Source organism: Semicossyphus pulcher, unplaced genomic scaffold (assembly GCF_022749685.1).
Source record: "Semicossyphus pulcher isolate SPU_LCO1_2020_fin unplaced genomic scaffold, fSemPul1.0.p SCAF_22, whole genome shotgun sequence".
In the NCBI taxonomy this organism is placed as follows: Eukaryota; Metazoa; Chordata; class Actinopteri; order Labriformes; family Labridae; genus Semicossyphus; species Semicossyphus pulcher.
Window position 1 is genome coordinate 13,234,666 of NW_027211696.1, and position 18,519 is coordinate 13,253,184.

Genomic DNA, 18,519 nt, shown 5'->3' on the forward strand with positions numbered 1-18,519 from the left:
ACCCAACGTCTAATCCATAATGCAGACTACAGGCTAGCCAGGGCCCGCTTTAGTCCACACCACAGTCCAGGGAGGCAGCTGACAGATGGGACTGAGGGAGCCGGCATGGAGAGACAGAGGTCCAATGAATGAGGGGGAATTTGAGAGCTCCGCTTATGAGTAAAGCTTCCCGGTGAATATGATTTCACTGATGTAAATGATGATAGAGCTGAGGCTTTGCTACTCTATCTTTGATGGTTGGAGATGGCTTTCACATGGCCCATCAGTGATATGGAAATGGCCACATCTATAGCCCCGTCAAATGAGCACAAAGCCAGAGGGCTGTCAAAACCCAAAACACCTCGGCTTAGAGTTTAGATTGTAGTCAGAGCTGTAGCTCATTACAGTTAACCTTGGGAGAACTTACAAAGTGAGTGATGCTGAATTGATAATGATATTCTATCGTCTCTACCAAATCTGACTTTGCCTCAGCTCCCTCTCTTTGACCTTCTCCCCTCTTTGCCACCTAGAAAAAACCCTTGCTCCACTTCTGGCTGCCCTCCACCCTAAACGCCCTTTCAGAACTTGCTAAACATCAAGTTTGCTCAGTGTTTTCATGGCGTCCACAAATCTAAATTTACAACCCCCCCCCTCCCATCAAACCTAGCTCCCCTACATTTGCACTTAATGGCCTATCAGGTTACGTTTTTATTGATAAAGCAGCACTATTTAGCCCTGAGTACCTGGCTTCCCCGCATACCTGCGCCAGCTTTTTAGAGGCCTTGCAAGTCACTCTGACAATGCAGCGTCAGATAAAAAAGACACGTCCAATGGAGGTAACATCTTACACTGGTTGATGGTTGAAAAGGGCTTGTTCTGCTGTTTTCAATTCAAGTCATCAAGAACAGTTAAGTAATAATAATCACCTTTAACTGGGTTCAGCCGGAGAGAGGCCTGCGGACACACAATCCGGCCAGGAAGTGACTACAACCTCTCTCTCTCCATCGATAGCACCAGCATATCTCATTACCGCGGCGACCTGTGGTACACTGCCACTCGGTCTTGATCATATAAAACCCATTTCAGCGCGGCCGTCCCCTGCAGGAGCCCCAGCGGTGTGGAATATTCATTATTCAAATTTTAAGCATTGGGAATCCCAATATGTTGCTAAGGCCAGATGAGATGAGATGAAATAGCTTAGCCTTTTGTCCGGGGAACATTGACTAATCGTCTCGCTCCCCCAGAATCAATTTCCCAGCCGTAAGCATCACACACTCCTGATTGTACTGTACTGTTGAAGACCCCCCACCCACTATCACCTAATACTCCTGCTCGGCCGCCCAGAATAACTTATTGATTAGTGATTATGTTACGGGAGGTGTGGGTGGCCGGGGGGCGGAAGACGGACTGGCCTCAGTCATCTCCACGGAGCTAAATTTGGGTCCTCTTGTTACCAGATCCAGCACATACTGACACTATCGCAAGCTGTCACCCGCCACAAGCCACCGGTCCCGCTCTCCGGACGAGGAAAGAAATTTTAAAAAGTGTTGTGGAAGAATAAATAAAAGAGCTTACAGCGTAGGGTGATGTTGCAAGCAAATGGGGAAAGCAGGGAACTCAAGATGCGGGATAAATTCTTAGATGTGATGCACTTGTGGACTACTAAATAACAAAATCAGCACAAATATTCCAACACATGGATGGTTGATTATTAAATCTGCCGCTTGTGTTGGAGATTCTGGCATGCTGATGGACTGTTTCACCCCCGGGGTATTGGGCCGCTCTCTCGCTCTGATTCTGTGCTGAGCCTGAAAAGTGGCTGTGATCAATACCTGCAGGCCCTTTCCACAGTGCCAGAGGGCTGTTTGTGTGTTCGAGCATGTGTGTGTGTGTGTGTGTGCTGTGTCAGCATCCACTCAGGACTTCATCAAACAACCGCCTCATACCTCGGCTGCACGCACACAAACACACAAGACGCCCACGTCGGACAACGCCCCTCTCAAACAGTGGCTCATTTTCACTTCCCCCTTCAGACACACCAACGCCATCATCCTCACGCACCCGCACATAAAATTCACGCCTCTTCCTCCTGTTCCGCGTCGTCCCAACAAGGATGTTAAATACCATTCAAATGTCAGCCTGCTGTATTGATTGGAATGATAATTCTGAGAGGTAGGAGAGATGGCTTGTTGATGCTAAGCAGGCGCGTGACGGCCCGAGCATCCTTCACTGTCACAAAGTTGCCATGTAAGGGTTCCCGGCTCCCCCGGCGGAATGCGGATGGCGGTTTACGTTAGACCACCGAGGCCGCGTGTTTCTGTCATTAATCATTGTCCTCACAGGCCGGTGACAGGCAGACGGGGATTCATGTTGAGAGGGAGAGGGTCATTTTAACGCCCCACAGATCAGAGTGTGCGAATGGATGTCAGGGCAGCGGGAATGTGTTCATCACCAGGTGGTTGTACTTTCCCTCAATTTTCAGCCTGATAGAATAAGTTGAACAATACGCAGGTTGCTTTATCATCAAAAGTATGATCTGCCAGACATATCCTTTGTTATTGATGTTCACCAACTGGTAGTATTTTGTCTTTTTATTATTGTGCTACCTGCTGTAGTCATGCAGAGCGTTTCAGTTTCATCTGCTGATGTTATCAGATATCTCTATTCTGCTGCTAGGTGATCTGAACTTTGTTTGTGACTCTGAAGAGCTCTGAAAAATGACACCTGGAAACTGTAAATAGCTACTTCCTGCTGAGAATAGTTCCTGTGAAAATCCTTTAACTTCTGTACCGGAATAAGCCTTAAAGCGGGAGCGATTTTATTCTACTGACAGCAAAGGGTTGGTTTTAAGGCGCCTTCAGATTGTGCATCAACAACGATTGAGTTAGTTTATTGCATGTCACACTGAGCGAAGGTTTGGTCAAGTATAGAGATCAGAGGCATGTCATCAACATCAACCATCTGTGCCGCTTTCATGTTTTAAAATGCTGCCAAACATTAAGAGCTTCTTACACCTCCACAACATTTTCTTCCCTGCCAGAGTGAAAGAGAAAAATCTTCATTCAAACGTCTTGAAAATTCAGTTTTTCATGTCTCAACAGCCAGCGTATTCTGTGGTATGTCATGTTGTATTCTGACGGGTTGGTTTATAGATGTAACGGCAGTGACATTAAGAGGAATCGGTTTACAATTTCTGGAACTCTCTTTGTCTTTGACAAAACTCTAAATCTGTGGTCACTGGATTCGTCTACCTAGGACAACCTAAGATACCTTATGAGCCAAGAGTGCAACGATATGTTCACCCAAAGTAATTATCATTTAAGCATGCTGAATGTTAAGCAAACAGTCAGCACTGATCCTTACCTGGCAGGTACCTCTACGTTGGAGATGGCATAGAAGTACTTGAGCAGGTTGTCTCTCTGGACGTAGGTGCCTCCGAGGGCGGGCTTGAGAAGCCTCAACCTAAGGTTGGTGAAGGTGAAGAAGTCCCTCAATCCCTTCATACTTTCCATGCGGGTGTACAGGCTGTCCATGTTCAGTAGCCGTGGTCCGGCAAACACAGCAAAGCGCGCCCGCACCTCGAACTTCACGTTCTTTTCACTCTTGGAGCCGACCCAGCGCGAGTACTGCTCGGTGCAGATGACCCGCGTGATGTTGGCGGGTGAGAGGTCACGCACACGTTTGGGTGACATGTTGAAGGTTTCCATGCAGTCGTCGGCGTAGTACTGGTAGGGCTGCCAGGAGCGCCCGTGGTCCATGGACTTATCCATTATCATGATGGTGGGCCGACCGTACTCGAAGGTGATCTGGATGTCGTCCGTGAGCTCCAGACTCTTGTTCCAGGACATGGTGATGTTGGCCAGCAGGGGCTCCGGGTGGCGTCTCCATGTGACCGTCTGCCAGTAGGTGAGGAGGCCGTTACGTTCACGGTCCTGCATCAGCTGAGGAGGGTGCGCCAAGTCTGGATTTGAGGCATCGCACTCGTCACTGCAGAGGTATGGGTTTTCCTAAAGAGAGGAGACAGAACAGAAGAACATCAATCAGGGTTTGAAAATTAGCATACAAAGATTAGCCGATTAGCATACTAAGGGGGCCTGAGGCAAAGGTAAGCTTTAGGATCAACTCCCAGGTCTTTGAAGCTCTAGGTAACACTATAGCGTCAGTGTGGCAAGTGCAAGGCAATGTGGTCAACTCGGTAATAATAAAATGCAACATCTGATTAGACTTTCATTTACATACGCTAATAATGTAATCATTGTACGTTATGTAACCAACGCACTATAAGACAATTCCTCAGGTTTGCTTGACAGCTGTAATTTTAGTAAACAAAGTTAACGCGGGGGTATTATGCTGATTTCAAGCCTCATATTTCACTCTGTGATACCTGTGGAGTCGCTTAGCATAATTTAAAATTAAAAAAACTAATTTTTCTCACACTGGTGCTCTGTGCAGGCCCTCATACTGCCTCTGCCTGAAACGACTGAGTCAGCTCTGTCCCTTTAAGAAACCCCGCCCCTACAAGCCCACTTTCTCCTGATTGGCCGGCTCTCTAAAGCCTGCTGAGGCGTAGAAAAAACTGTGTGAAACCTGGCGTTCACAGCAGACTGAGCTGAGAAGCCTGGGGATTACTCAATCATACTTTTACCTACAGATTTGAAACTTCACCCACGTTTAGTCTGGACATCCAACCTTGTAACATTAAATATATGTCTTAAAATGTGAAACAGCATAATACCCCCTCTTTAAATAATCATAATATGAACTGATATATCAAAGGTGTTACCACTACATGGAGCCTCAGGCCTGGTTAAAAAAGCAGGAGCAACCTTGATGCTCTTATTTTTTCAGACTATTATTTGCTTTGATGGTGCATACGTCCCTTAAAATTGCAATGAATCAAATTACTACAAAGTTAGTGCCGCACGGTGAACAGGGGGCCTTTTGGGGACCCTGTGGCATTTAGTAATCCAGCCTCACACAGACCGAAAATTTAATTGAAGCTAAAATTTCTCAATTTATTGGAAAAAAAACGTGTCTGGCAGCAAAATGTTCAGCTAAATGTTTCAGTTAGTATCTTGAGCTTAGAAATAACCATGTCTCTTCCCAATGCATGTCCCCCTTTATGTGATACTCTATAAGTACAGATTCAAAACATGCGACTGAACAAAAAGAATCCACATTGATCCCACTGAGGTTGGTGTGTGCTTAAATGAGAGCCCTTGACTCCTCTCCGAGGCACTGAGGGACAGAGAGCTCAAAAGTAAACTCGCCAAACAACACAACAGGAAGTGTGAAGGTCAAGAGGATCGTGCATCATCGCCGTCTTTGCATAGACAGCAGAGTGCTGCTGCACTTTTAACTCCAGAGAATTGATCCTGCTCTTCTAGCGATGCCAAGACTTTCAAGCTGCGGCTCCTTACACGACTCAGAAGTCGACGGGATTATTCACACTCCTCGCAGAGCGCTTCACCTCCTTTTACCTGCAATAAGAAATGACTTTCACTCTCTGTTACGAGAGCTCTTCGTCCTTTACCTCCATGAAAACAAATTAAGTCCCAGCTCATTCAGATTCCTACTTATTCATGTTACAAAGAATGTCAGGTCCTGCACCAGCATGACCTGAATCGACAGCTTCACAGCCTTCCACCAAACTTAAGACAACTACTTTATTTCCACCTCCCAGAATCCCTCAGTCCTCGCTTGTCATATTGGGACATTTGCAGATATTCCAGTCAAATTGACGCAGCTTACTGGTATAAGCCAGTTGTCTGACATCTACATCACCGCAGAAGTTCAATATTTGCACAGAAATCCCCGAGATCCTCTCAGTCATCTCTCCTGGTGCTTAATTTGCAAAATGCAGCCGTAGCTGTGTTTAGATTGTCTCACATTTCGACGGCTCGTCGTGCCCCCAGGATGCACTAATTAGCCTGATAAGGGCTGATTATTATTTTCTCTGATATGCCGTCATTCATCATATCAAAGGGGTCATTTTTTGTATTATTTGTTCAAGTATTTGCTTTATAATCCACAGCCACTGGCCTTTTTCTTCCTGCTTTATTTGTAGCGTTACTCGAAACCCCCCCGAACCTGCCATTCCCGCTATAAATACATTTTATTTAGGTGAAGAATTAGCTGCTGACGCCTGTGAAGTTTCCGCTCGTCTGTGTTTTCTTCACTTGTAGTATCTGATTACTTTTTATAGCCGATGTTAAATCCTTCTTTTATTTATCGGAAATCCAATAGTCGGTCTGAATTTTACTGCATTCAGCCTAACAAGCTCTTGATAGAGTGCAGAGCGCGTCTTAAAATATCCTCCTTTTTTCTTCCACCTCCACCTCCTCTTCCTCTCCCCCCTTCCTCCCCTTTCTTCTCTGCTTTTCATTTTATTACTTTATGCCGTGAACGTTCTTCTAATTGTGATGTTTGAGAATGTGACCAGCGCATGTTGAAATGCTGTTTGGTGAGGTAATGAAAAAAAATGTGTCGACAACAACAACAACTACAGAGAGAAAAAAAAGGCAGATTTCAATGATTATTTGTGGAATATTTTTAGATGTTTGAATAAAATATGGAAACAGAACAAATGACGAGCGGCGCAGAGAGGAAAGTAGGTGAAGACATCAGACATGTCTGTTTGAGCAAAGCACTAAAACTTTAACATTTGACCTGCATGTGACAAACAAGAAGAACTAGTTTGTTTGTGACTCAAATTAATTTAGCGTATCTTCTGTACGTTTCCGCACAGAACACATCCTGCTCAACCTTGTATTCACTTTTGTGTGCCTCAGACTGGAGCTTGAACACCGAGCTTTCAGTCATCAAACTTTAATGGTTTACACTAAAGAACAGCAAACTAAAGAGTTTAAAAGTTCTCGGCTGGAAGTGAAAATCGTGACACATTTTTAAAGCGAGTCACTCCTACTTACGGCAAAGAGTGATAGTAAACTTTAGGAGCACTACTCAAGTGATCATACGTATGTATGCGCAGAGCGGGAAGAGCCAATCAGAGACGAGGATTGAGCTTACATCTGCCCTCTACATCTGAGCTCTATTGAATCCCTTTATACAAGCGCTGTTACCTCACAGCTCCTCATTCGAACCCCGGTTCAGACGAAGTGGGCCTTTCTGTGTGGAGTCTGCATGTTCTCCCCGTGCATGTGCATGTTCCCTCCGGGTTCTCCGGCTTCCTCCCACAGTCCAAAGACATGCTCTTTAGCTTCATTGGGGACTCTATAATTGACCGTAAGTGTGACTGTAAGTGTGAAAGATTGTCTGTCTCTATGTGTCAGCCCTGTGATTGACAGGCGATCAGTCTATGTGTAGCCCCGCCTCTTGCTCCGGCCCCTCCGCGATCCTAAGCAAATAGGGGCGGGACAAATAATCTATACGGCAATATATCGTCATCCTGGCTCGTGCAATAAAATTATCAATATCCTGGCGCCAAATATCGATATTTTAATTTACAAATAAACGGCGCCCTAAACAGATATCCCTGTGATTTTGACTTACCGCGTCACCACTTAATGACTCCTCGCGGTGGCGCTTATGATATGAAGGCGGGTAACGTGAACGGAAATAAATTGGCCGAAGAAGAAGTTGACAGCAGGAGAGAAGAAGACATGAAGAAAAGAAGTCATGAGATGAGCAACTTTCAATCCAAAGTCTGTGACTTTATTTTACAGACTGAAAACACGTTCATTGTTTCATCTCAGTTTGTTTCCAGTTCTGTGAAACTGACACCAAATTGCAGCGAATAAATACATTAATCCTGAACATTTTGTATTCTTCAGTTAATCAGATATCGTGATGCATCATTACATGATTGTCGTGCAATATATCAATTATCGTAGAATCGCTGTATCGTGATAGTATCGTTATCGTGGGCCACGTATCGTATCGTGAGTAACCCTGCAATTCCCACCCCTAGCGGCAAATAACAGCTATCAGGTATGTTCATGACATATTTACTTAGAATAAAAACAGGGAAGTTGCTGAAATGGGGAAAAAATGGCATACCAGGTCTACCAAAGAGAAAGGTGTAACAATATCAAGCATCGAATACAACCTTAAAGCTCCTGTGACTAATTTTTCACTAGTTATGAAACTGATTAAAATTAATTCTGATGACTCTATATGAGCTACAAAAGCAAACCAGACCATCAGCAACAAGATTGATTATTTCTATATAGTTATTTTTAATGCCTGAAACTGCTGGTGGGGGGGTAGGTGTCAGACGAAGTGACTAACTGCACGCTGCCTTTGTTTACAGTTTCCAGGGCAGAAATTTAAAGTGAGTGATACATATGACTGTTAAAGAAAGCAGGATGAGATTGTTTGTTAAAAAACACCACTTAAGCATGTACAGGACAAAATCAGCAAAGAGATAAGAGGTACGGCTTTGTCCACAGGGGGCGCCAAAATCAACACAAACTGAAAGTTCCTCACAGGAGCTTTAATATTAAGTTAAAATGACCACATTTACATTCAATTAAATCCTAATTATATTTAGTTCAATCATTTCAAAACTGCTATAAGTGTCTATCTTGACCAATTTAAAAGTCCTCTGGCGTTAAAGAAGATAAAGCGTTTGTTCTAAATGTTCATAAAGTGACTTTTATCTTTCATATCTCACAGCCTGATTAATGTTCCTTCTCCTTGATGAGGATCTAAACCAAGTCGAGGAAAAAAACACAACATAGAGTAAAATGTTTTATGCAGCTTCTTGCTCATTCTGATCAGACTAATGCATTATTGCAAATTGCAAATTAATTTGCCAAAATGAACTCCTACATGGTCGTTTGTACACAAACTGATGATGGAACACTTACATAATGTAAGGCCGCCGCTGGTTGTAGTTCAGCTAGATTGCGTAATGATTTTTAAGTGATATTCAAAAAGTGACACCTTTTAGATTTTAAAGGTGGTTGTAAATAGTTAAGGGTTGCATTTTCACGTGTGCGAACCGATGTACACAAGTTTAACAGGGCAACAGGGCCGGGTCCGGACTTTTATGACTGTGGTGCCCCAACTGGGGCACTGACACAGGCGCAAATAAATAGCATTTATGAACCCTTTCTATCTCCACTACACATATCTACTTTGACTACTAACATTAAAGTATTTAAAAGATGTTGATTTCTGTGTATATGTTTTAACTTTAACAGAGTGGCATCATTTTAATCTTCTAAGCTTAACTCTGTAAAGACTCAGAATGCAGACGTATTTCCAGGGTAACGATATAAAGTATTAAAAAAAGGACATGTGCCACACTGAAATGCAGAGAGAGCTACTAGCAGCTTGTTGCAACACAGCCCAAATAGTTGACGAGGCAAATCATAGTTTAGGATTTTGGGGTGGCCAAACAGATTTCAAGGGGGGCCCAGGGGGGCGCTGTTTAGCTCAGTCGGTAGAGCAGGTGCCCCATGTACGGAGGCTACAGTCCTTGTCGCACTGATCGCAGGCTCGTCTCCCGGTCTGCCGATGATTTGGTGCATGTCATCCCCCACTCTCTACTCCCAACAATTCCTGTCTATCTTCAGCTGTCCTACAAATAAAGCCAAAAGGCCAAAAAAATAATCTTTAAAAAAATAAAAATAAAAAAGGGGGGCTCAGGCCACCTCTGGCCACTCCTCTGGACCGCCCCTGCAGGGCATGTATTTCGCCATATAGTGATGTGTTTTTCAGAGCATACAAGAGGTTGATTACGATGTGGTTTGAGAAGTTTTTGTGGACGTTCCACTGTTTTGACATTTGACTCCATTGTATCTCACATGATTTAAAGCTGACTGAACCTTTCCACGGCCACTTTTAAGCTGATTGTACAATCCTCGAACGATTCTGGGTGGAGTATCCCTTCAAACAGCACTTTCCTCTGTATGATCTAAGCTCTAACGTGAAAGCAGCACAGCATAATATCGATGTTCTGCGCAGGCACGGATCGTGTGTCACCGCTCCTTCTCAGACGCTCACTCTTTTCACTTGTTTTGCCAAGAAGCCGCATCCTCCGACAGCTCTGCCTTCTGAACAGAGTCATTGGACTGTACCGGGGGGAAAGTGAGCAGTCAGTCAAACCCACTCTAGTGGTCTAATAACAAAGGCAAAAGTTACAATCCTGCGAGGCCGACATTATAAATCATCTGATTTATGGTGACAACGCAGAGTGGGGAAAAGTCCAAACATAAGCAAACGCTGAGGCGGTGCTGAGGGAAGCTGCGTGGCTGCACAGGATCACAATGCGTGTGAAGACACAGCATCCGGCGCACAGTGAAAACTGCAGATAATCCATCTCTCTCCTCGCTGGAACGACGTAGTAGCATTGTCCTCTATCTGATAACCCAATTATCTCCCTTGCACTGGCTCAGATAGAGATCACTGTCAGCGCAAACACACTTAGGATCATAATCCACAATACTCATAAGCGACTGCAACCGGAAAAGACAATTAGAATTACATCAAGGAGGTTATAGTGAAAGTCAGACGCTACTTTTAGTCTGCTTTGTGCGCTCCATTAGAGCCTCTCCTGACCTTAGCGCAGACGCACGTTGGCACACACGGGACTGGATTAGAGGGCTGTTGTTCCGGGGATGACCCTCGACCTACAAATCCTATTGAAAATGATCACACTGTCACACTGTCCCAGATACAACACAAACGTCATATAGGTTAGCTCCTGGGGTGTGTGTGTGTGTGTGTCAGAATAAAAGCATGTGTTTGTGAGCAGGTTAATCCACAAACTAGACAGGAAGAGGAAAGATCGATGCTGCGTTTTTTTAACGTCTTGTTGTTCACCAGTCTGCTCTGACCTCTCTCTCTGCCTGTGCGGCCCTTTAGGATTAACCACAGTAGAGGTGATATGTGCTGTAATATAGACGATATTTATCCCCCCCTATGAGGGACTTAGGGGTTATGTTTAAGCCCTTTGTGTCCCCTGTCCTCTTTATCCCAGTCCTGCCTCCTGCCGCCGCTCTGCCCTGGTCCTGTATATATATCTACGCCAGGACACACACACACACAGGTTCACAAATACACACAGATCCCGGCCAACTGCTGCAGCAGGTGGCCCGCACTGCTAAGCCCCTCCAGCAATTATCCGCGCTGGGATCCTGTCTCAGCGACAACAGCCGCCGCCATGATGCCCCGCCGATGACTGACTTCCTTGTTTACACTCTCAGGATAACCATGTGATCCCGAACACTTGTTTAAGACTCCTTATGTGCTAAAGTTTCCCAACTCGGACCAATTGTGAGCTGAAAAATCATCCAGCACAAACAAGGGGGTTATTTCAGCATTAAAGCAAGCTGCGATTACGCATTTACCAAAATAAAAGCGTGGAGGAAATCCTCGCTTTTGTGATTTCTGTCGCCCTCGGAATACCTCCTGTCACCGCCTCGCCCCTCTCCCTCCCTCCCCGCTTTATTTCTTCCTCCACTTATAGAAGTTTCTAAGTTATATTGCTAGCAGGGGGAATAAAGGTAGAGACACACACTCAGAGAACACAATTTATTTTGTTTGGGAGAAACATCAAATGAAATGACCCTCCCATTAAAAAGGCCACCGAGGGGACGAGAGAGGGATATTGCTTTTTCACTTATGACGTTAATCTTTTATTTCATCCAAGGTTTTCCCATCATACAGGACATTCTTGTTACCCAGAGTGAAGATTGTGTGTCTGCGCGCGTGTGTGTGTGTGTAAAAGTGATGTTAAGAATGACAAATCATACCTGCGGTTTACTTTAATTACCTGAAGCAGTGATTATTCGCCCGGCTGTGAAGCGTCTCGCCGAGCACCGAAAAGCAGTCGGGGAAAGTGTAAATGTGTCTTAGTTGTGTGTTTGCGTGGGCGGGTGTTGTTTATGTCTGTGTGTGTGTGCGTGCAAGCTAAAAGTAAATGTTGACCGTAGGCATGTGTGATTGGCTGGAGGAGGAGGAGGAGAGAAGGAGGACGGCATGCAGAGCGCGTCCTGCTCCGATCTCCACGGTCCGACCAGCAAGACTTGCACTGGGAAATTATTTTAGGATTCAGGTAATAATTACAGCGGATACAGAGCACAGAGAGGGGAAGATATCAGGGACAGATGCTGCTTCCTTTTCTTTTTTTGAGGCAGGGATGAGGTGAATTCAGGTAAAAGCTATTATCTTTTATGGATGTCTGTTATTAAATCTGAACCAATCACAGAGGAGGAGATGTAGATAAAAGAGGCAGACGAGCTGGAAGAAGGATTTAAAGCTTTCAGACGATGATGCAACAGATATCTTTATATTATTTTCTACATTGTGTGTTTCTAAAAATAAAAATGCACCACCAATTTAGCATTGCACACTATAAATACTGAGGAACTCACTTTGTACTCTGAGATATCTTTTTTATTCACTGCATTCTTCCTCGTCGAAACGTGGCGCCTACGTTACCCACAATGCAACAAAACAACGGTTTAATCCATAGACTGTATAAAAAGACTGACGACATGACAGCTCCCTAAAAGTGAAGCCTGAACGTTTCGAGCGCCCCCTGCTGACTGGCTGCAGTATATGTCATAAAGCCCACCTCCTCCATGTTAACAGATGGGACATGAGTCAAACTATAAAATCTAAAAACACGTCAAATAAATGTTTCTCAAACATGGTTTCTGTCATTATAGTTAGTTCTTATCATGCTGATTTACGTACAAGTGTTCATTTTTCTGACAAGTTTATTTTTAATTAGTTATTTGATGCTGTAAAAAGGATGATTGACAGCTGTGTTGACAAATCCGGCTCCTGCAGCCGATCTGTTCCTGATTAGCAGAGCAGAGGAGGAACGGCGAGAGGAGATGTAACTAAAACAATCACTACAGTCATTGAAGTTTACATATCTGAACGTCTGCTTCAGACCAACACAGAGAAGCTGTTCTGCTGTTAAACACGCCGACGTGCGGGATCCTTGCTGTTTTTTTGAAAGTTAAGTGTGTGTTTTGGTTAGCGGGAGTGGCTATGACGGTTCCACCCGTGCGATCTCTACTGAGCAGTCTCTGGCTCCAAATGATGTCACCATCTCAAGATGGCAGCGCCTATCACAGGGGCTATTTTGGCTTCAATTTCGTATCGTACGTACTGAGTTATTACTCAGCGTACTTCCCCTTTAAGAGGAGCTGAGTTATTACTGAGTTATTTCTCAGCGTACTTCCCCTTTAAGAGGAGTAGAGTTATTACTGAGTTATTACTCAGTGTACTTCCCCTTTAAGAGGAGCCGCACAAGAGAACCGATTTCCCCCACCACGACTAATGTACAGATCTTTAAGTAATGTGAACTCCAGGAAGAACAATGTCAGCTGGGGCAGTAAGTGTGTCTCACAGATTTCAAGAAAGTTTTAAATCAATACAAACCAAATCCAACACTTGTCTTTGAGTCTGACTGAGAGCAAACACAGAACGCATCCCCACAGAAAACCTCGCAGTAAAATATTTGAGAGGATTCAAGCCGGCTCGAAAGCTCCCTCTGCCTCACTTTAAGATTATTCATGTTATGGTCCACAGTCTTGCTCACCACCTGAAAGATCGAGATTCTCCTCCAGCTTTCCAAACATTTCAGATCAACAGAAATCATCTCTCGTACTTTTCTGCTGTATTTCCATGGGACTTCTTCCTGCCTGTGTGTTTAAGACGGGTTCTGTTGCATTGAAATGTTTGGAAAGCTTTGAAGTTGTGCTGGAAAGCAAAGAGACTTTCACTCCTCGTCCCGGTCTGTTTTTCACAAATCTCTACAGTGGAGTTTCTCAGAAAATGAACAGAATTCACAAGAGGCACAAATATGATAATAGCAACCAGGGTGAAAGAATCCCTTTCAGTGTCACTCAAATGTTGAGGCCAGTGTCGCGCACACGACACACACAAAGACTTGTAGTCTTTATGGTTTTCCTCCACAGACAGCATCAGTCCTGAGATCCTGATTGGTGCGACGCTGCGGTTCGTTAAGTCCACCTCAGGCTGTCTAAGCCCCCGCGGACAATCCTTCTTAGTATCACCTCAGCGAGGGATAAATCTCACTTATAACCATCCTCCCGTTCTGCCAACACATCTAAACACACTCTGATCACTTTCAACCGTGCCCTGATGGGGAAGCAAGCCGTGCCATTACATCACTGTCCCCTCCCCCACCTCACTCTTCCTGACGCTCTCGTTCTCTTCCTTAATTATGCCCTGTGCTGTCAGACCTGCCCCTGCTGCGCCCAAATTCACCTCCAAGCGTGTATTATTAGAACGCCGGCCACCTGGGCTCGCTTTTTACCCAGGGGGAGAGCATCAGGGATGGCCCACTGCTGGATGTAGGTGGCCCTTTTGCGTGGCCTTGATGCCCCACTGCTGCGCAGGGCAGGCCGGCCGGGGCCCTGGCAGCTCTATACTGGGCAGGGAGGCTGAAGCATGGCCATAGGCCCAGTCTGGGAAGCACTGATCCACGCTACCAGCTGCCATCTTCCTCCCCTTCCTGCATGCTCCCCTTCCGCTGCTGCGCGGCTTCTCTCTCTTCTCATGTCTATTTTTAGAGCTGGCTGATTTCTACCTTCTAAAACGGGCAAATGTGTTGTGAAACAGGAAGGTGCGTTGTTGTTTTTTTTGTGTGTGTGTGTGTTTTGCTTTCTTAGACATACTACGGTGCGCGCTCGGTCAACTCGTGCACACGTTTGACACACAGTTAACGTCGCGGCACACTGTACATTCCTGCATGCATCCCATTTGCATCCGCCCGCTCTGTGTTCTCGGCCCCGAGGGAGTTTGGTGATTGAGGGTTTCGGTTCAAAAACCAAAAAAGCAAAATAACAAACAACGGGCGCGGTGAGACCTTCTTTGAGTGCAGCATTTTTTTTTCTTCTATCGACACTGAGTGTACTACTGTGGAACTGTGGTGTGATTTCATCTTTCTGCTTAGCTAAGCTTGGATCTTCCTCACCTCTCCCTCATCATTAGCTCTCCCCCCCTCTGCAACGCGCCGCCTCGCCCTCCCTCTCAAACCTCCTTACTCCATCATGCTCAACTGCAAGCGAGCGCTCTATAGTAGCTATCATACGGAGAAACTACAAAGAAACTAGTGAAGCTCCTAACACAGCGCTAGTGACAGTAGCATCTTTGTCAAAGTGCTGGAAGCCCGTCATGTCGATTGAAGCCAACATGCCGGCCTGTTTGGCGGAGGAGAAAGGATGCTGCATTCCCAGAAAACAAGAGAGATAAATAGAGTGGAAAAAACGCATCCCTGTGGAGATGGAGGCACCAAAAAACTACAGTAAAGCAATGCAAGCAGGGAAAGCTACAGTACATCAAAACACCCCAAAAGTGAATTCTCCCATAGTTTTTCTAACGGCACTGTAGCACTCGTAGGGTGAGGGAAACGGGGGGAAATTATTTGCATCTTCCGCAGTACGTCTCAAGTCTTATTAAGGATGAGCAGCTCTGCGCATTGGGTGATGCAGGCTTCTTTTTTTTTCCTCTTTCCTGGTGCCCTGACTTTCCCTCGACTTGTGGGATTGCTGAATGAGTGAATGTAAATGTACACCAATTAGATAAGAAACTGGCTTTCCTGTAAAGCTGCCAACTCCAGGGGGGGAGAAAAAAATGGCGCTTGCCTGAAAATAAATGATCTGTATACCAATAACCCTCAGCTAATAGTCGGTTTGTGGGTGAACAGGAGATGTAATGGGCTTGAAGTGTGTGGATGGATTAAAGCTGTTCGGAGTGATGTTCTTTTAGTTTTCTTTTAGAGGAATGCAAAACAATGGATTATATCACGTCATATAAGGATCAATCGGGCCTGAAATAGAGAAAAATCACTCATATAATTATCCTATTACTGTCTAAAACCTGCTCTGGTCTCTTATCATAAAGGAGTCATCCCCCCTCTTAAGTAAACTTCCATCACACAGCGTCCTCGCTTCCTAAATCCCCAGATCTCGCTTACCAGGAGGGGGGCCTGGTTCAATCCCAAAGGCCGCAGATGACCTGAGAGGAACCACAACTTTCCACTAAAAAGACCCCGTCCGCTGCAGAAGTGCTGACTAAGACCCGACTCCTTCCTGTCCCGCCCTCTCTGCCCTCTCTCTTTCTTCCTTTCTCTTCTCTGCACTCTGGATCCGTTGGATGGAGCGACGCTGGCCAACCCTTGTAAGGAAGCCCATTAAGGAAACCCATCAATATTTCATCATTGCTCACTCAGAAACATAGTTATAGAAGTTTCCAGGCCGGGGCCATTAGGGGGCAGACGTCAATACGTTATGGCAGCGAGCATCTCTCTTCTCTTCAACCCCCCCCCCCCGCCCACCCCTTTCCTCAGCCGTGTCCGTCTCCCATCTCAGGAGGAGACATCGGAGAGGCTCTCTCAAGACGACGGTGGTTTCCGCTACCTCTACATTAAACAAATCATTAACCATTAGGTTTCCAATGAGCAACATATCCCTTCCTGCTCCTGTCAAATGACCCCACGTGCTGTTAAGCGAGAGGGAGCGTGGGTAACAAATCTCCCGTCACACAGAAACAACTAATTAACAGCAGGACATGATGTCGACAGGCCTGAAAACACTTCTTGACTCATGGCCGTTGAGACAGGTCTGACACCTCTGACGCCGGCCAAACTGAGCGAGCGCACACTCGATCATCAAGAGGACGAACTTGCTGTCTCACAGTGAGTCAAATCTTATGAGTCAAACATAAAACTTTCCACCGAGGAGGCGAGGAGGAAGCTTAATTGCAGTCCTCTTAGGATTACAATGATTTTATAACCCTTGTTTCAAATTATTACACTTACATTAGCTGGGATGGGAACAAGCCTGCAGGCCAAAGCGTTGTTAAATATTGCTGTGGAAGACATTTTAACGAGTTTTCCCCCTCAGCTCACCCTTCAGTGTCCTTGGAACTAAAAAGGTCCTGCTATATATGCATTTTACCAGAGGAAATCAAACCAGATCCCAGGCTGCCAAGTCCATACTAATGTAAACAACACCTCCGGAGCTCTCCGAGGGAGGCCGAGCCGTGCCAAGTCATCGCACTTATGTCATCCCTTTTAGATCCCTATAGATTTAACAGTGTGAATCCTGCTCCGACTTTAATTTGACCTTTTGGTTCGTCCGTCTGCAGCTCAATCGCACGTGTGACAAGTCAAAAGATAAATCACATTAATGGTGCGACTCCGGTTATAAAGGAAAGTGGCTTGATTGGCCTGTAGCAGCGTTAACATGTGTGATAAGTTTAAAAAGATCCTTTATTTTCATTTATAAAATGTGTAAAACTGAGTTAAATGATTTTAATGCTAAAATAAAGTTAGCATTTTACTCGGTGAAGTGCTCCTGATCTGATCTTTCTGTGTTAGATTGATTGCTTCTGTCTCCACCCACAAAATCGGGGTAATTTCCTCATTGAAACTTCAGTATAGTTAACATGCAAGAAAAGTGATTATTTTTGCATTGATTCATTTATTCTTTAGTGGTTTATTTAAACTTCTGTTAGAGGTGATCTGTAATCTGCAAAATTGTCTTTCTCTCAGATCGATTGCTTCTGTCTCCACCGACAAAAACGCGGCAACTTCCTCATTAGCTTACGGTTGTCGCTAAGGAAACGTCGCCCTATCGATCTCGTGATTATTTCTCCTCATCTTTCAGGTGAGAAACACTTCACCCTGTGATGTTGTTAGCTTTCAAAATAAAAGTTGCTTACGCTCTTAACTATGTTTAATTAGAGAAAAAAGTTTAAACTGAGCTGCACAAGTCCCAGCATGTACTCACCAGTGTGCAGAACCTCTCGGGCGGATTCCCACACGTGATCCCGGGCGGATCCACTTTGATCCGCATGTGGTCTTTCATGGACGCCGGTTTGGGCTGGCACGCGTAATGCTCCCACACCGAGCCCTCATCCGTGCTCACCAGGGACTTGCACAGTTCGTACTGGCCCAAGGTGGAGGCCAAGCAGTGCAGCAGCAGCAGAAACACGGCCTGGAGGAGCATGGCAGGCTGGTGGAGGAGGAGAGGGGGCGGTGGGGTGTTTGGAGCGGGGTCCGGCGCAGGGTGAGGGGGCCACGGAGCTCAGAGAGGAGGTGAGGCGCATGGAGCGGTGATCATGAGTGGACAGTGGACTTCCTTACCACCATACTGCTGAATAAATGAACACGACTCGCCTCCAGGAAAACTGTATTGGCAACTTTTTAGTGTCTCTTCACAAATATCGACGCCCCCCACAGAGCCGAGAGAGACACACTTTCTTGTTTTGACGGCTGACTTCCTGAGGAAGATGAGCGATGGTTGATGGAGAGGAGGATAATGTTACAGAGATGAAACTGGTCATACACTTTCACCATAGTGTTGCTGGGAGTTGGGAGGGTGGCGTTAACACGGATCCATGTCTCAGAGCGCGGCGTCCTGCGGGGAAACGGTGCAGCCGGCCGGGGAGGACGAAGAAGGTGGAGCTGCTGCGTCTTCAGGTACATCCATTGGACGTTTTGCACCGGCCGAGCTCCGCTGATTGTCCTGGGGTTGAAACGAGGACAAGAGGGAAGTTAGTGCGATGACATATGTGCCCTCATCA

The 18,519-nt window shown here is 45.5% G+C and overlaps 1 protein-coding gene across 1 annotated transcript in view; it reads right to left on the bottom strand.

The window, feature by feature from the left end:
* ntng2b (netrin g2b) overlaps positions 1-17,948 on the bottom strand; it is a 77,451-nt gene extending 59,503 nt beyond the window's left edge. Inside the window, exons 1-2 of the mRNA XM_069673917.1 lie at positions 17,724-17,948; positions 3,343-3,986 (exon numbers count right to left, since the gene is read on the bottom strand). Of these exons, the coding sequence (XP_069530018.1) occupies positions 3,343-3,986; positions 17,724-17,942 (863 nt within the window). The 5' untranslated portion in view covers positions 17,943-17,948. The remainder of the gene's footprint in view (positions 1-3,342; positions 3,987-17,723) is intronic.
* Between the last annotated feature and the right edge of the window lie 571 nt (positions 17,949-18,519).